Source organism: Pseudophryne corroboree, chromosome 2 (genome assembly GCF_028390025.1).
Source record: "Pseudophryne corroboree isolate aPseCor3 chromosome 2, aPseCor3.hap2, whole genome shotgun sequence".
NCBI lineage: Eukaryota > Metazoa > Chordata > Amphibia > Anura > Myobatrachidae > Pseudophryne > Pseudophryne corroboree.
This window is the reverse complement of record NC_086445.1, coordinates 143752476-143767503: the sequence shown is the minus strand read 5'-3', so window position 1 is coordinate 143767503 and position 15028 is coordinate 143752476. Positions and strand designations below refer to the sequence as shown.

The 15028-nt window shown below is 43.4% G+C and overlaps 1 protein-coding gene across 10 annotated transcripts in view; it reads right to left on the bottom strand.

The window, feature by feature from the left end:
- The window catches only part of FRY (FRY microtubule binding protein), a 761330-nt gene that overhangs the window by 168905 nt on the left and 577397 nt on the right, over positions 1-15028 (bottom strand). For all 10 annotated transcript variants that reach the window (XR_010204858.1, XM_063951775.1, XM_063951776.1 and 7 more), the window contains 11 exons: positions 10859-11041; positions 10351-10437; positions 9315-9574; positions 8066-8255; positions 7662-7786; positions 6504-6561; positions 4952-5043; positions 4683-4855; positions 2585-2745; positions 2149-2259; positions 298-452 (listed from right to left, as the gene is read on the bottom strand). Coding sequence is in view for 9 of the 10 variants with exons in the window: in XM_063951775.1 (XP_063807845.1) it covers positions 298-452; positions 2149-2259; positions 2585-2745; positions 4683-4855; positions 4952-5043; positions 6504-6561; positions 7662-7786; positions 8066-8255; positions 9315-9574; positions 10351-10437; positions 10859-11041 (1595 nt within the window). In the remaining variant the exon portion in view is untranslated. The remainder of the gene's footprint in view (positions 1-297; positions 453-2148; positions 2260-2584; positions 2746-4682; positions 4856-4951; positions 5044-6503; positions 6562-7661; positions 7787-8065; positions 8256-9314; positions 9575-10350; positions 10438-10858; positions 11042-15028) is intronic.

The following is a 15028-nucleotide window of genomic DNA, read 5'->3' as shown; positions in this document are numbered from 1 at the left end:
GCAATTAGGGTTGCCTTCTGAGGAGATGAGGAATAGGAGGGAACAAGTAAGATGTACGTATATCCAAATAAGGCTGTGTTATAACGGCGCCAGCACAATATACCTGGGTTACAAAGGAATCATACAATATTCCTTATACCAAAAAAAAACTCTAATTTAGTAGTGGACTATTAATTCATGTCAAAAATTGTATGGAAATAGTTTGAAAAAAACAAAAAACAAAAAAAACCTGTGTGGCTATGACAATTGTAGCTCTGGTAAGAATCTTATACAGGGGTGTATAACAAAAATGATTACCTGTTTCCGCAAACAGTCGCAATAGCCTTGAAACACCCAGATGCAAGCTGGTATGACCCAGTGTAGCAGCGGTCAATGGCCCAATTAAAGAGATTAATTTGGTCAGGATTAAGCTCCAGCAGCAACACGACCACTTCACATCCAAGATGGTGGACCTAGACACATACATGCAAGAGTCCATTATCTATTCTAATAACTGCAGCATCATTCTAGAGCACATGCTAGAAGACATGAAGAGACACATCAAAAACACCTCAGCCTTTGCAGCACACAAATACACAATGGCAAAACCCACAGACATTATTCACGGACAAATACCATACTGCACACTATTGGCAGTACTCCCAAATCTGCCGGGCAGAGGAAAGCGGTGTCAAGATGCCATTTGTACAGCTAATGTCTGCAGCGACAGATCATGATGCACAGCTGCCAGGGGACAAAGGATCAGGGATAAACACTGAATGTATTAGTTTGTGCCTCCTTATGCAAATAGACCATTTAAAATGGAGAACAGACTTCTGATGTTCACGGAAGCACTCCGGATGATTCAGCTCTTATTTAAGCACCTGCTAGCAGCAATTCAATTGTCCTGCCATTTAGGGGTGAATGCAGTGGGCCCTGACATTTCTGCTTGCAGTCTCCTGAGGTGGCGTGCAGAAATGTGCAGAAGTGTCCTGTATGGCCACCCAAACTGGACTTTTTTGTATTGCGGGCAGCATTTTAGCCAGGTTTACCCTGTTTGTCCGGCGAAACCCAGTGCTTTTGGGCGCGTTAGAAGTAATGGGACCCCAATCATTGCAACAATTTAATTGCTTCAATGTGCGCCCACAAAAACTATTGTATCACTGTGAAACAGGAGGCGGCTAACACAATGTGCACTAAAAGCATCCACGCCACGGAGAGCAAGTGTTAAGTCCCCCACTTGGTGGTGAGAGCCGAGATGCATTTCGCCTCCTCCTGACTGCACTGACTCTCCCTCACCTCTCTCCCGTGCAGCTGCAGCAGTGAGACTTTATTCTTATTGTAAACGTTATTGACAACTGGCTACTTAAATTCCACTTTTTTGCAGTCCAGCGTTCGCATACTTGCCGCCCACCGGGGAGTGTATTTTAGCTGTACAAGTGTGCGATCGCATGTGCAGCCCAGCGGTACAAAAAGATTTTGTGCAGTTTCTAAGTAGCCCAGGACTTACTCAGCCGCTGAGATCACTTCAGCCTGTCCGGGACCGGAATTGACGTCAGACTCCCTCCCTGCAAACGCTTGGACACGCCTGCGTTTTTCCCAAACACTCCCAGAAAACGGTCAGTTGACACCCACAAACGCCTTCTTCCTGTCAATCTCCTTGCGAACGGCCGTGCAAATGGATTCTTTGCACAAACCCATCGCTGAGCGGCGATCAGCTTTGTACCTGTGCGACGCGCCTGCGCATTGCAGTGCATATGCATGCACAGTTCTGACCTGATTGCAGCGGTGCAAAAAACGCTAGCAAGCAATCAGGTCTGAATTAGGCCCATAGTTCTAACTTTTACAATAAAAGAGCAAAATTACACCCAGATAATACCTGCCCCCAAATAAAACAATGTCATGATTCTGACCCAGACTGTGATCCTCAATACATGATGGGCTTCACATTTTGAAGTGCGTTAATAACGCACATAATTAATATACCAAGCACAATGATTCAGCTACAACAACATTGATATAATATATAGCGCTTCTCTCCAATAGGACCCAAGGCGCTTAACGGATATGACCGTAATAGGTATATTATTCGTATAATCTAAGTTTGTATAGAATATATAAAATATAAAACATGTAATCATTTAGCAAACAGCATGTAACGTTACCCACCCTCATGTCCTGACAAGCCAAGATATTGTCCAGCCATTTATAAAGATAGCCATCCGGAGATAGACCCACGTTGTCAAAAACAGGTCCACAGCAAAGGACAGCAGACATGGCCTGGTCACAGAGATATAAGGAGAGATAGAAAGTTATCTTAGCAATGAGAATGACAGAATGAATTCCAGTGATAGAGGTGGTCATTGTCAAAGGTCTTGCAGTCCTGATTTCCGCTGGTATGTACAAGGTCTTATAGTATTACTTGTACCTATTTTTTAAATTAGGTATTTTTGGCTACCTGGTTCTAAGTAACCTGTGGTTCCTTATTTAAAGTAACATTAAACATAAAATATATGCTGTGTTAAATAAAGGAGTCCCCAATAATATCTATACACACAGTAACCACCACGTGCATAAGGTCTACCATGTACGAGAATAGATTCACCTTTAACGCGCTGTACTGATATCTTGTGATCTGATGGTTCCGATCACTGTAGCGGTCCAAGGGGGTGAACATTATGCTGAAGGGCCCAGCCCACTGGCTGAACAAGATGAAGAGATGGTGCCGCAAACTCTGCTGTGGGAACAGGAACCTCCGGTGGTGAACTACAAATAACAAGCAAATAATACAGCTCAAACAATGCGTGCAAATACTGCATAATCTAGAAGGACAGTGAATACGGAAAGTATTCACAGCGCTTCACTTTTTCCACATTGTTATGTTACAGCTTTATTCCAAAATAGAATAAATTAATTTTTCTACACACAATACCCCATAATGACGTGAATTTATTTATATTTTCGAGATTTTGGCAAATTTATTAAAAAAATTAAAATCACATGTACATAAGTATTCACAGACTTTGCCATGAAGCTCAAAATTGAGCTCAGGTGCATCCTGTTTCCATTGATCATCGTTGAGATGTTCCTACAGCTTAATTGGAGTCCACCTTTGGTAAATTCAGTTGACTGGACATGATTTGGTAAGGCACACACCTGTCTATATAGGGTGCCACACTTGACGGTGCATGTCTGAGCACAAACCAAGCATGAAGCCAAAGGAATTAACTGTAGACCTCCGAGACAGGATTGTCTCGAGGCACAAATCTGGGGAAGGGTATAGAAAAATATCTGCTACTTTGAAGGTCCCAATGAGCACAGTGGCCTCCATCATCCGTAAATGGAAGAAGTTCGGAACCACCAGGACTCTTCCTAGAGCTGGCCGGCTGTCTAAACTGAGCGATCGGGGGAGAAGGGCCCTAGTCAGGCAGGTGACCAAGAACCCGATGGTCACTCTGTCAGAGCTACAGCATTCCTCTGCGGAGAGAGGAGAACCTTCCAGAAGGACAACCATCACTGCCGCAATCTACCAATCAGGCCTGTATGGTAGAGTGGCCAGATCGAAGCCACTCCTTAGTAAAAAGCACATGGCAGCCCATCTGAAGTTTTCCAAAATGCACCTGAAGGACACTCAGACCATGAGAAACAAAATTATCTGGTCTGATGAGACAAAGTTCGAAATCTTTGGCGTGAATGCCAGACATCATGTTTGGAGGAAACCAGGCACCCCTCATCACCAGGCCAATACCATCCCTACAGTGAAGCATGGTGGTGGTAGCATCATGCTGTGGGGATGTTTTTCAGCGGCAGCAATGTACAGACATATCCTGGATGAAAACCTGCTCCAGAGTGCTCTTGACCTCAGACTTAGGCTACAGTTCATCTTTCAGCAGGACAACAACCCTAAGCACACAGCCAAGACATCAATGGAGTGGCTTCAGGACAACTCTGTGAATGTCTTTGAGTGGCCCAGCCAGAGCCCAGACTTGAATCTGATTGAACATGTCTGGAGAGATCTGAAAATGGCTGTGCACCAACGCTTCCCATCCAACCAGATGGAGCTTACAAGGTGCTGCAAAGAGGAATGGGCGAAACTGCCCAAAGATAGGTGTGCCAAGCTTGTGGCATCATTTTCAAAAAGACTTGAGGCTGTAATTGCTGCCAAAGGTGCAAAGGCTGTGAATACCCATGTACATGTGATTTCTTAGTTTTTTAGTTTTAATAAAATCTACAAAAATCTCAAAAAAACTTTTTTCACGTTGTCACTATGGGGTATTGTGTGTAGAATTTTGAGGGAAAAACATGAATTTATTCCATTTTGGGATAAGGCTGTAACATAACAAAATGTGGGAAAAGTGAAGCGCTGTGAATACTTTCCGGATGCACTTTTCTCATTGTACAGAGTAAAATAAAACATTACAAGACTCTAAGAACGTCACCTTTTCCATACTGACTATATGAGGCTTTTACCATTACAAGAATTTTCCATCGTCCTCCCCTTAGAGGTACTATAGCGAGGCTTGGTATCCTGAATGCCATCAGAGTCTCCTATGATTTATTTGTTTTGTGCACTTCTACAGTAATCCCGTGTAACTGACACAAGGCAGCAGAGTACTGCTGGCTCCAGGTGCTAGCCGAAGCTTCTAGAGGCACAGGAGTCCCTTCTCAGAGTCATTAGGGCACTGCAATGCCCGTACCCATACCTGGCACACACTGGATCAGATTGGCAATCATGGCACTGAAATGCGCTCTGATGTCTTTGAGAATTTCAACTTCCTTGTCATTTTCAGCCTCAAGAAGCATCCGTGTGAGGTCCACATACTCCAAAAACAGAGCCCCAAGAGCCAAGGTGTCTCGCTCTAAGGCGCCGTTTGTGCTATAATAAAAATGAAATAAATAAAAAAATCATAAAGATCACTGAAATGACGCTGTGTTTTTCATCATGCATGCAATACACCAGGTAATCACTTACTTGTCACTTATAACGCCGGCATCTGCCAGTAACTCAAATATCCGCAACAGCTGCAACCTCAGTAGGTCTCTGCGCTCCCTACGCTTCTTGTTCTGGGTACAGTAAATCAGATATAGATCAGCAAACTCTTGTATCAGTAATGGTGTACTTGCACTGATGTGACTACAAACACCTTTCCCCCAAACGCGTTATATAGCCCAGTTTAGTGCGCCACAGACTTTGCTACTTAGCCGCGTCAAAACATTAATCCTAAGTAGCTAGAACACTAGCGAACTAAAATGCAAAACTCTGGAGAAAATAGAATACCTGAAGAAAAAGTTCACAATCTCGGGTAAAAAGGCAAAAGACAGTCTGGTATGCTTAAATGGATACTTTATATCAATTACTGTGCTACAATAATACTATTCCTAAGGGGCGTATGCCATTAGCTCGATTTTTTCGCCTAGGTGAAAAAAACCAGAGCTTTTTCGCTATTTTTAGGGAGAATGGAGATTCGCCCTATACAATATTTTGGCCTAGGTGAAAAATGTGACAGGGGCGGCAAACACGTGGCTCAGCGAGTCCACTTGTTTTCCGTCGTAAATGCGGACCATTTTTGCCGATTTTGAGGCATTTTTTCGCCAATTCCTTTTCACTTAATAAAAGAAGGTGAAAAGGCATTGGTGAAAATGCCTTCAAAACTGCCGAAAACGGCCCTAAAGGAATACGAGTGGGGCAAATTCATTAGCTCCGAAATGTAATCGGAGCTAATTGCTTACGCCCCTAAGTACTTAGCACACTATAAGCAAAGTAAGGTGCAAAATGAAGGTGAAAGTAGCAAAAATTGAGGAAAACCTGCACAGCACAGAAATCGCACTATATGGAGCAGAAAGGTTAGGTGTATGAGGACACAGCACATTTTACCTATGGGACAGAGGCAAATCCTAGTTCTGGTGTTTAGCCTTCATCCTTCCCCTATAATGCTTCCAAGACATACTTAATGAGCAGTCAGTCAAATACCTGAACCCAGGTTGCCCCAGGTGCAGGACACCAAATAGATCTAAATGACTTCCCCACTAAAAGACCTTTAAAGTCTCTATTAAAAGCAAATATCCAATATTGTCATACATAGAACTGCATTAAAGTAATTAATGCATATTAGGGGCTGCAGGTGATAACTGCCCTTGTTCCTATTTACAGAAGTAGAAGATGAGGAGAGAGGCACTACCCCCACCTGTACCTCTGTGCTTGGAACAACTCTGACAATGGCCCATGTGTCTGTGGCGTTGTGGACAGCACAGAGATTTCAGTGATCAGCCAACAGATTTATAAAGCAGCATTTATTTATTTATTTATTTTACTGGTAAAACCAGGTTGAATTTACCTTAAAACATCTGTGAAATCTCACTACAGCCTGCAACTCACAGGCCATTACATAGAGCCCAATTTCTCCTCTTCTTTAATAGGTTGGGCTGCGGTCTCTCTGGTTGTGCACACAATGCATTATCAAAATCTGTATCAAACTTACAACAACTTTATAAAATTATCTGAAAACATTAATTTCTAGACAAACCTCTGGTCTTCGTTCCAAAGCTTCTTTCATTAGTGGATGAAGTTCTTCCACTAATTCCCTATAACACAATAGATATAAAAAGTTATTTTACCAATGAATAATAACACACACACAAACACTATAATTATATGCAAAAGCAGTGCCTACAGTATTCTAAATGTTCTACACCTTTACTTCAATCCTCCGTCCTTCTATATCTTTTACTAAATACACTGCTTTATGTTTCTGCCTCTGATCATTGGGTTTAAGCCAGTGATGGGCAACCTAATATTTAACTTGATTTAAGTCAAGGGCAGCATGTGCAGCCCTGAACATACAGTATAAAGGGCCACATTAGCCTTAAAGTCAAGAGCTTTACATGAATAACAGGCAGCACAGTTACTATGCAGAACACCACAGACAGTAATAGTTGCTAGGAAGAGTTGTGAGACTGTCTGCATTGGGTAGGTAAGAGCAAGGACAGATTGCATTATTACACAGACCCCATTTTGTGTACACACATGGCATGTGGGTAGTATGCTGAAAAGGACAAAGTACTGCAAGGCATGATTGTACCTGCTCCCTCAGTAATTATACACTTTTTCCTGCATATGTTACATGAGTTCAGTTTGTGTGAGCTGACTGTAATGGAGTTGTAATATGTATAATGTACACAGAAGGCTAACATTTATTGTGGAAATGTTTTCAAAGGTTACAGGCGTGCCGAGGCCCAGAAATGGGCAGAGAAAGAGACTGTGGAGGCCACATCCCCTGACCTGGAGACTTCCCATGCTCAGTCCCCAGGCACTTCCTAGGCCCAATACCCTACTGAGTCCACAGGTACTTCCCAGGCCCTTTCCCCTACCCAGTCACCAGCCATATTCTCCTGCTCAGTTCCCAGCCACTTCCCAGGCCTTATGCCCTACCCAATCATCAGCCACTTCTGAGGTTCCACCCCTTGCCCAGTCCCCAAACTCATCCCCTGTCCAGTCCCCAGACCCCATCCCCTGTCCAGTCCCCAGACCCTGCCCAGTCCCAAGGCCCCACCCCCTTCCCCCCAAGCCACACCCCCTGCCCACTCCCCAGCCACTTTCTTCTGTAGTAACAAATAGTAATAGTGCAAAAGAATAAACACTTAGCACCTATCATCCAGAGCTTGGTTCTCTTTATCCGACATACCTGAACACCAAAGCATTGGTTCTACCAAAGCCCAGCACCAGAGATTCTGTGATTTCTATAGTCTCCAGCCTCATCAGAGGAACCAGCTGCTTCAGCAGAACACCAACTGAAGGGGTTCCTATTACCTAGAAATGAAGAACACATTCCTCATCAACTCATGTATGTTTTTCCCGTGTCCATGTAGGTTTTCTTCTCTGAACCAAAAATACACTGGTAAGTGACTTTAAAATTAGTCGGCCCTTGTGTATGTGTGTAGGGAACATGGAATGTGTGCACTTGGCCAGGAACCGGAATGAATATGTTCTGATTCTACAGGACTGTGTAATATGGTGGCACTTTATAAAGGATAATACTAAAGTAGGGTGAGTAAAGTGTATAAAGGTACATAAAGGAAAATGTCCTACCTTGTTATCATAGCTGATGGAGCCATCGGGAGTGGTTGCCATGATCTCTGGAGTTGATGCTCGTAAGTGACCAGGGCTCATAATACTGGGTCTTGCCACTCCAAAGCAGAGAATAAGATAGTTCCTCCACAGCGTAACATAGTTGTCCCCGCTGCCGGCTGTACTCGTTTTCTTTGCATTAATAGGACTACTGTGAAAAAAGAAAAGAAAACCATAACAGATTACTCTGAAGTGGAAGACAAAAAGGTAACCTTTATTTATGCATGATAGTAATATGAAAATAAAATCTTTAAGCCTAAACCGCAGAATGTAACATGTCAGGATGTTTTAATGACACTGTAAAACTGTGTATATAGGACTGAGGATTCAGGCTGAAGACCTTATATGAATAAGCTGCAGTAGCAACTACAGTAATGCTGGCAGGTGACATTTATATCACTAACGGGAAAATCGGTTTGTTCTAGAAGACTATACAACCATTAATTTCAGGAGTTGCTGTTAAATATCAATTTACCTTTCCAAAAGCAACATCAACGTTCGCAAGACAAAGTACTTGGTAGCTAAAAGAGCCCTACACACTTTTGTGGTCAAGCTTGACCAAGTTTACATCAGCACATTACGCCAGGATCTAAGTGACGGTCAGTTACGGCTACAGTACAAATGCATTTTATAGATCCACCAATGCAGTCTGTGAGGCACCTATATTTGAGGACCATCTTGTTGACTCCAAAACATTTATTACAGCAATTTGGATACACCTCTATGTATAATATAAAACAAATTGTTCTATATAGCATGTCCTGAACTGGGAAGAATATCTGTGTACTATAATGGCAGCTTTTATATGTCACATCCTGCTAGCATTTACTAAGAGAAATCTCCAACAACAGCCTGCACTACATGATCAGAAGCATGTAATAAGACAGCACAGGGGCTTATTCTCATCGCAGGATACTGAGCTTATAATAATATTCTAGAACACAGAAAGTGGAGCAATCGTGTTTAATTACAAACAAAGACGACACATTCCAATGGCAACTAATTCATCATACTGTATTTGTTGATTTTACCAAGAGTGAATTAAGTTTATGTTGACATGTAATTATGTGTACATGAGTATTATGTAGATTTATGCAAGTCACCATCTCATTTTGTTACAATGTTTGTATAATTCCTCTGTACTGCGCAGCAGGAATTTTGTCTGGCCAATTATAAGAGGATGACAATAATACAGGATGCTCCTACTTACTTAGGGTCCACTAATGGCATGAGAAGCTGCAGCCTGGTAAAAGCGTATGGCCAAGAGTAGCTGAGGGCTGTAGGACAATGTTTTGGTAGGTTCTCCTGTCTAAGAAACGTGAAGAGACAAAGAACCCACGGGTCCTTGACTGACTGTGCAAATATCCAGACGTGAGAAGGACTTTTTACATCGTAATGGCTATTGACCAGGACAGCATTCCACTCAACCAACCACTGCAGGTCTACGTTGTGAGTAAATGGCAGGGCAGCCTGGGGAGGAATCAAAGTCATTTTGGTTAAGGCAATAAAAATATTAACTAATAGAATGTGAATAATTCCTTTGTTATGCTGCAGTCCTAAAATAGCATTCCTTCTTCACAGAGCAGCATAATCACTCTTGCATTACAGGTAATGGCGAGGTGATTGTTACGTGGCCTGTGAAGCTCAGTTGTACACTGTTGGAGATTTCAGTTTAGATTGTGGAGTGCTTACTAGATGTATTACAGGTGGACAGGAAAATTACAGAGGGAGGTTGGAACCCGCACTCACGTAAGAGATGGGGGAGGGGGTAACAAGTATGTGCTGTGTTACTGCTTCTGCATCTGGGCTCCAGCAGTATCTCATTTGAAGACGATCAGTAAATTTGGGTGATATTGTAGTGCATTTGAAAGCACCCTCGGTCCGAGGAGAATTGCTCATTGCTATAAGCACAGCAAAGGTGAAGAGGTCTGTAGGGCACCCGTTTTCCCAGTTACCTTATAGAGGACATTCAGTGACAGACCCAGAGGCTGTGCTAAAAAAATTACCTTTAGAAGAGTGATTGGTTGGTACTTTGGGGGAGAGGTGTCAAAATTTGGAGAAAGATAAAGTACCAACCAATCAGCTCCTGTCATTTTCAAACACAGAATATAAAATGACAGTAGTGGTTAGGCTAGTAATCTCTTTCTCTCTGTAAGCTTTGAAAAAACTCCCCCCCCCATCCCCCTTATTTCTCTCCGAGGTTTGATAACTCTCCCCCAAAAACACAGGTGTAATGTCATACTTACAGAGTCAGACATTGCAACATGGAGAAAGCTTTCAAGTATTGAAGGACTTAGCTGATCCAGAACATCAATCATAGGCTTGTCATCTTCCTAAAAGATCAAGCAAAGCAAATCAACTTGTCATATGCACTCTAATTAGATAAACTGACCCTATAAAACTTATAATCACTATATATTTAGATATCATACAGTCTGATTTTGGAGGAAGTTGTCCAATGGCCTAGCTATCCTGATAGAAACATTGGTCTTATCAGAGAACACTTGCCCTCTACAGTCCCCAACTCATGCCAGCCATACTCATTGCAATTTTGCAATAGATGATTATCATGCATGTTCGGAAAGGCTGTCCAGAGAGAACCACAGCTAGCCTCTATGGGACGGCAGGGCCAGTCACCTGCTAACTGCACTAATATTGGTCATTCTCCAAGTATCCGTTACATTAAACTGGCAAAACATAACATACTGTGTTACTAAAAGCACATACATATTACACAGACAGCGCTAATCTCACCTCTGCTTGTCCCAGTGCAATGAATAATGCTCGGACTTCTTTCAGAATTAAGACGGCTACTTTACGAGTCGCCAGCTGGAAACTACACAGTAACAAGAGTGCAAATCCTTCCACAGCGTGCAGCACATTGGCATAGGGACCCCGCTCAGACTGGATCCTGTGGCTGGAGCCATTGGGGATTAGCTGGAAACCGAAAACAAAAAATCATCACAAAAATAAAAGGTGAAAATAATCACATCATAATGTAAGGTTATATTTACACTGATACAGGAAATAAAAAAGGTGGCCATTTTCACAGAGTTACACATGGGTCACATTTCTCATTACCCCTTTTCCACTAGCTGTAAGTTTTCGTATTTCCTCAACCCTCCCTGACACTTCTCTTATCAACTTGAGTAAAGCCATAATTACAGCAGGCAGCACTGAGATCCCCGCCACGTGCTTCATTCTATCCATTATACCGGTTTATTTCTTCATTAAAATGTACCTGTAGGGACTGAGGAGAGGCTGTGTGCTTCATACTTGCTGACATATAATTCCTGTTATTGCAGTATACTGTAAATGTATGTGCTATGGGTGATAGCACGGCCATCCCTACTTGTTATGGTCTGGTTAATGTATTATGTAATTCCTGTTATTGCAGTATATATGTATGTGATATGGGTGATAGCACGGCCGTCCCTACTTGTTATGGTTTGGTTAATGTATTATGTAATTCCTGTTACTGCAGTATATATGTATGTGATATGGGTGATTGCACAGCCATCCCTACTTGTTATGGTTTGGTTAATGTATTATGTAATTCCTGTTACTGCAGTATATATGTATGTGCTATGGGTGATTGCACGGCCGTCCCTACTTGTTATGGTTTTGTACCTCTAGTCTGTAATTCCTGTTATTGCATTATATATGTATGTATGTATGTATGTATGTATGTATGTATGTATGTGCTATGGGTGATTGCACGGCCGTCCCTACTTGTTATGGTTTGGTTAATGTATTATGTAATTCCTGTTACTGCAGTATATATGTATGTATGTATGTATGTATGTATGTATGTGATATGGGTGATTGCACAGCCATCCCTACTTGTTATGGTTTGGTTAATGTATTATGTAATTCCTGTTATTGCAGTATAGATGTATGTGCTGTGGGTGATTGCACAGCCATCCCTACTTATTATGGTTTGGTCAATGTATTATGTAATTCCTGTTACTGCAGTATATATGTATGTATGTATGTATGTATGTGATATGGGTGATTGCACAGCCATCCCTACTTGTTATGGTTTGGTTAATGTATTATGTAATTCCTGTTATTGCAGTATATATGTATGTGATATGGGTGATAGTACGACCATCCCTACTTGTTATGGTCTGGTTAATGTATTATGTAATTCCTGTTACTGCAGTATATATGTATGTGCTATGGGTGATAGCACGGCCATCCCTACTTGTTATGGTTTGGTTAATGTATTATGTAATTCCTGTCATTGCAGTATATATGTATGTGCTGTGTGTGATAGCACGGCCATCCCTACTGGTTATGGTCTGGTTAATGTATTATGTAATTCCTGTTATTGCAGTATATATGTATTTGATATGGGTGATAGCACGGCCGTCCCTACTTGTTATGGTTTGGTTAATGTATTATGTAATTCCTGTTATTGCAGTATATATGTATGTGCTATGGGTGATTGCACGGCCGTCCCTACTTGTTATGGTTTTGTACCTCTAGTCTGTAATTCCTGTTATTGCAGTATATATGTATGTATGTGCTATGGGTGATTGCACAGCCGTCCCTACTTGTTATGGTTTGGTCAATGTATTATGTAATTCCTGTTACTGCAGTATAGATGTATGTGCTATGGGTGATTGCACGGCCGTCCCTACTTGTTATGGTTTGGTTAATGTATTATGTAATTCCTGTCATTGCAGTATATATGTATGTGCTATGGGTGATTGCACGGCCGTCCCTACTTGTTATGGTTTGGTTAATGTATTATGTAATACCTGTTATTGCAGTATAGATGTATGTGCTGTGGGTGATAGCACGGCCATCCCTACTTGTTATGGTCTGGTTAATGTATTATGTAATTCCTGTTATTGCAGTATATGGGGTATATGCAATTCACGGCGAATCGCGGCAATTTTTCGCCGTTTTTTAATTCGACTAAATTCGCCAGGTGAATTCCGGAAGGTGGCTTCCGGAATTCACCATATTCAATGAAAAACGGATTCGCCAGAATCGCGGGCGAAAATCGGCCGATTTGGCGGATTTTGCCGCGATTTTAAAAAACGGGAAAAAACGGGAAAAACCCGGAAAAAAAAATGGCGTGGGGTCCCCCCTCCAAAGGAATAACCAGCCTCGGGCTCATCGAGCTGGTCCTGGTTCTAAAAATCCGGGGAAAAATTGGCAAGGGATCCCCCGTATTTTCAAAACCAGCACCGGGCTCTGCGCCTGGTGCTGGTGCCAAAAATACGGGGGACAAAAAGAGTAGGGGTCCCCCGTATTTTTAACACCAGCATCGGGCTCCACTAGCTGGACAGATAATGCCACAGCCGGGGGTCACTTTTATGCCGTGCCCTGCGGCCGTGGCATCAAATATCCAACTAGTCACCCCTGGCCGGGGTACCCTGGGGGAGTGGGGACCCCTTCAATCAAGGGGTCCCCCCCCCCAGCCACCCAAGGGCCAGGGGTGAAGCCCGAGGCTGTCCCCCCCCATCCAATGGGCTGCGGATGGGGGGGCTGATAGCCTTTTGTGATAATAAAAAGATATTGTTTTTTTCCAGTAGTACTACAAGTCCCAGCAAGCCTCCCCCGCAAGCTGGTACTTGGAGAACCACAAGTACCAGCATGCGGGAGAAAAACGGGCCCGCTGGTACCTGTAGTACTACTGGGGAAAAAATACCCAAATAAAAACAGGACACAGACACCTTGATAGTAAAACTTTATTACACACTACCGACACACACATACTTACCTATGTTGACACGCCGACTGCCACGGTCTCCGACGATCCGAGGGTACCTGTGAAAAAATTATACTCACCTTCCAGCGTCCAGAGATAAATCCACGTCCAGAGAGATAAATCCACGTACTTGTTAAAAAAAAAAAACGCAAATACCCGCTCCATACCGGACTGAAAGGGGTCCAATGCTTTCACATCAGACCCCTTTCTCCCGAATGCCGGGACATCACGTGACTCCTGTCACTGAAGTCCCTTCAGCCAATCAGGAAGCGCTACTTCCGTGGCGCTCACCTGATTGGCTGTGCGCTGTCTGTACTGTGACAGCGCATCGCAAAGCCGCTCCATTACTTTCAATGGTGGGAACTTTGCGGGTAGCGGTGGGGTCACCCGCCGGTCAGCCGCTGACCGGCGGGTGACCTCACCGCTAGCCGCTAAGTTCCCACCATTGAATATAATGGACGGGGCTGTGCGATGCCCTGTCTGAGTTCAGACAGCGCACAGCCAATCAGGTGAGCGCAACGAAGTTGCGCTTCCTGATTGGCTTAGACACCTTTCTGTGACAGCTGTCACTGACAGGTCTCATTCGTGGAAAGGTGTCCCATGTGTCAGCATGGGACCCCTTTCAGTCCGGTGGTCGGGTATTTGCGTTTTCTTTTTTTGCCAAGTACGTGGATTTATCTCTGGACCATGGCTGAGGTGAGTATATTGAACTTTTCTTTTCAGGTATCCGTGGATTCTACATGGAGAAGAGGACCGATGTCGGCGTGTGAACATAGGTAAGTATGTGTGTGTCGACGTATGAAATAAAGTTTTACTGTCGAAGGTGTGTGTGTCCTGTTTTTATTTGGGTATTTTTTTCCCAGTAGTACTACAGGTACCAGCGGGCCGGTTTTTCTCCCGCATGCTGGTACTTGTGGTTCTCCAAGTACCAGCTTGCGGGGGAGGCTTGCTGGGACTTGTAGTACTACTGGAAAAAACAATATCTTTTTATTATCACAAAAGGCTATCATCCCCCCATCCGCAGCCCATTGGATGGGGGGGGGACAGCCTCGGGCTTCACCCCTGGCCCTTGGGTGGCTGGGGGGGGGGGACCCCTTGATTGAAGGGGTCCCCACTCCCCCAGGGTACCCCGGCCAGGGGTGACTAGTTGGATATTTGATGCCACGGCCGCAGGGCACGGCATAAAAGTGACCGCCGGC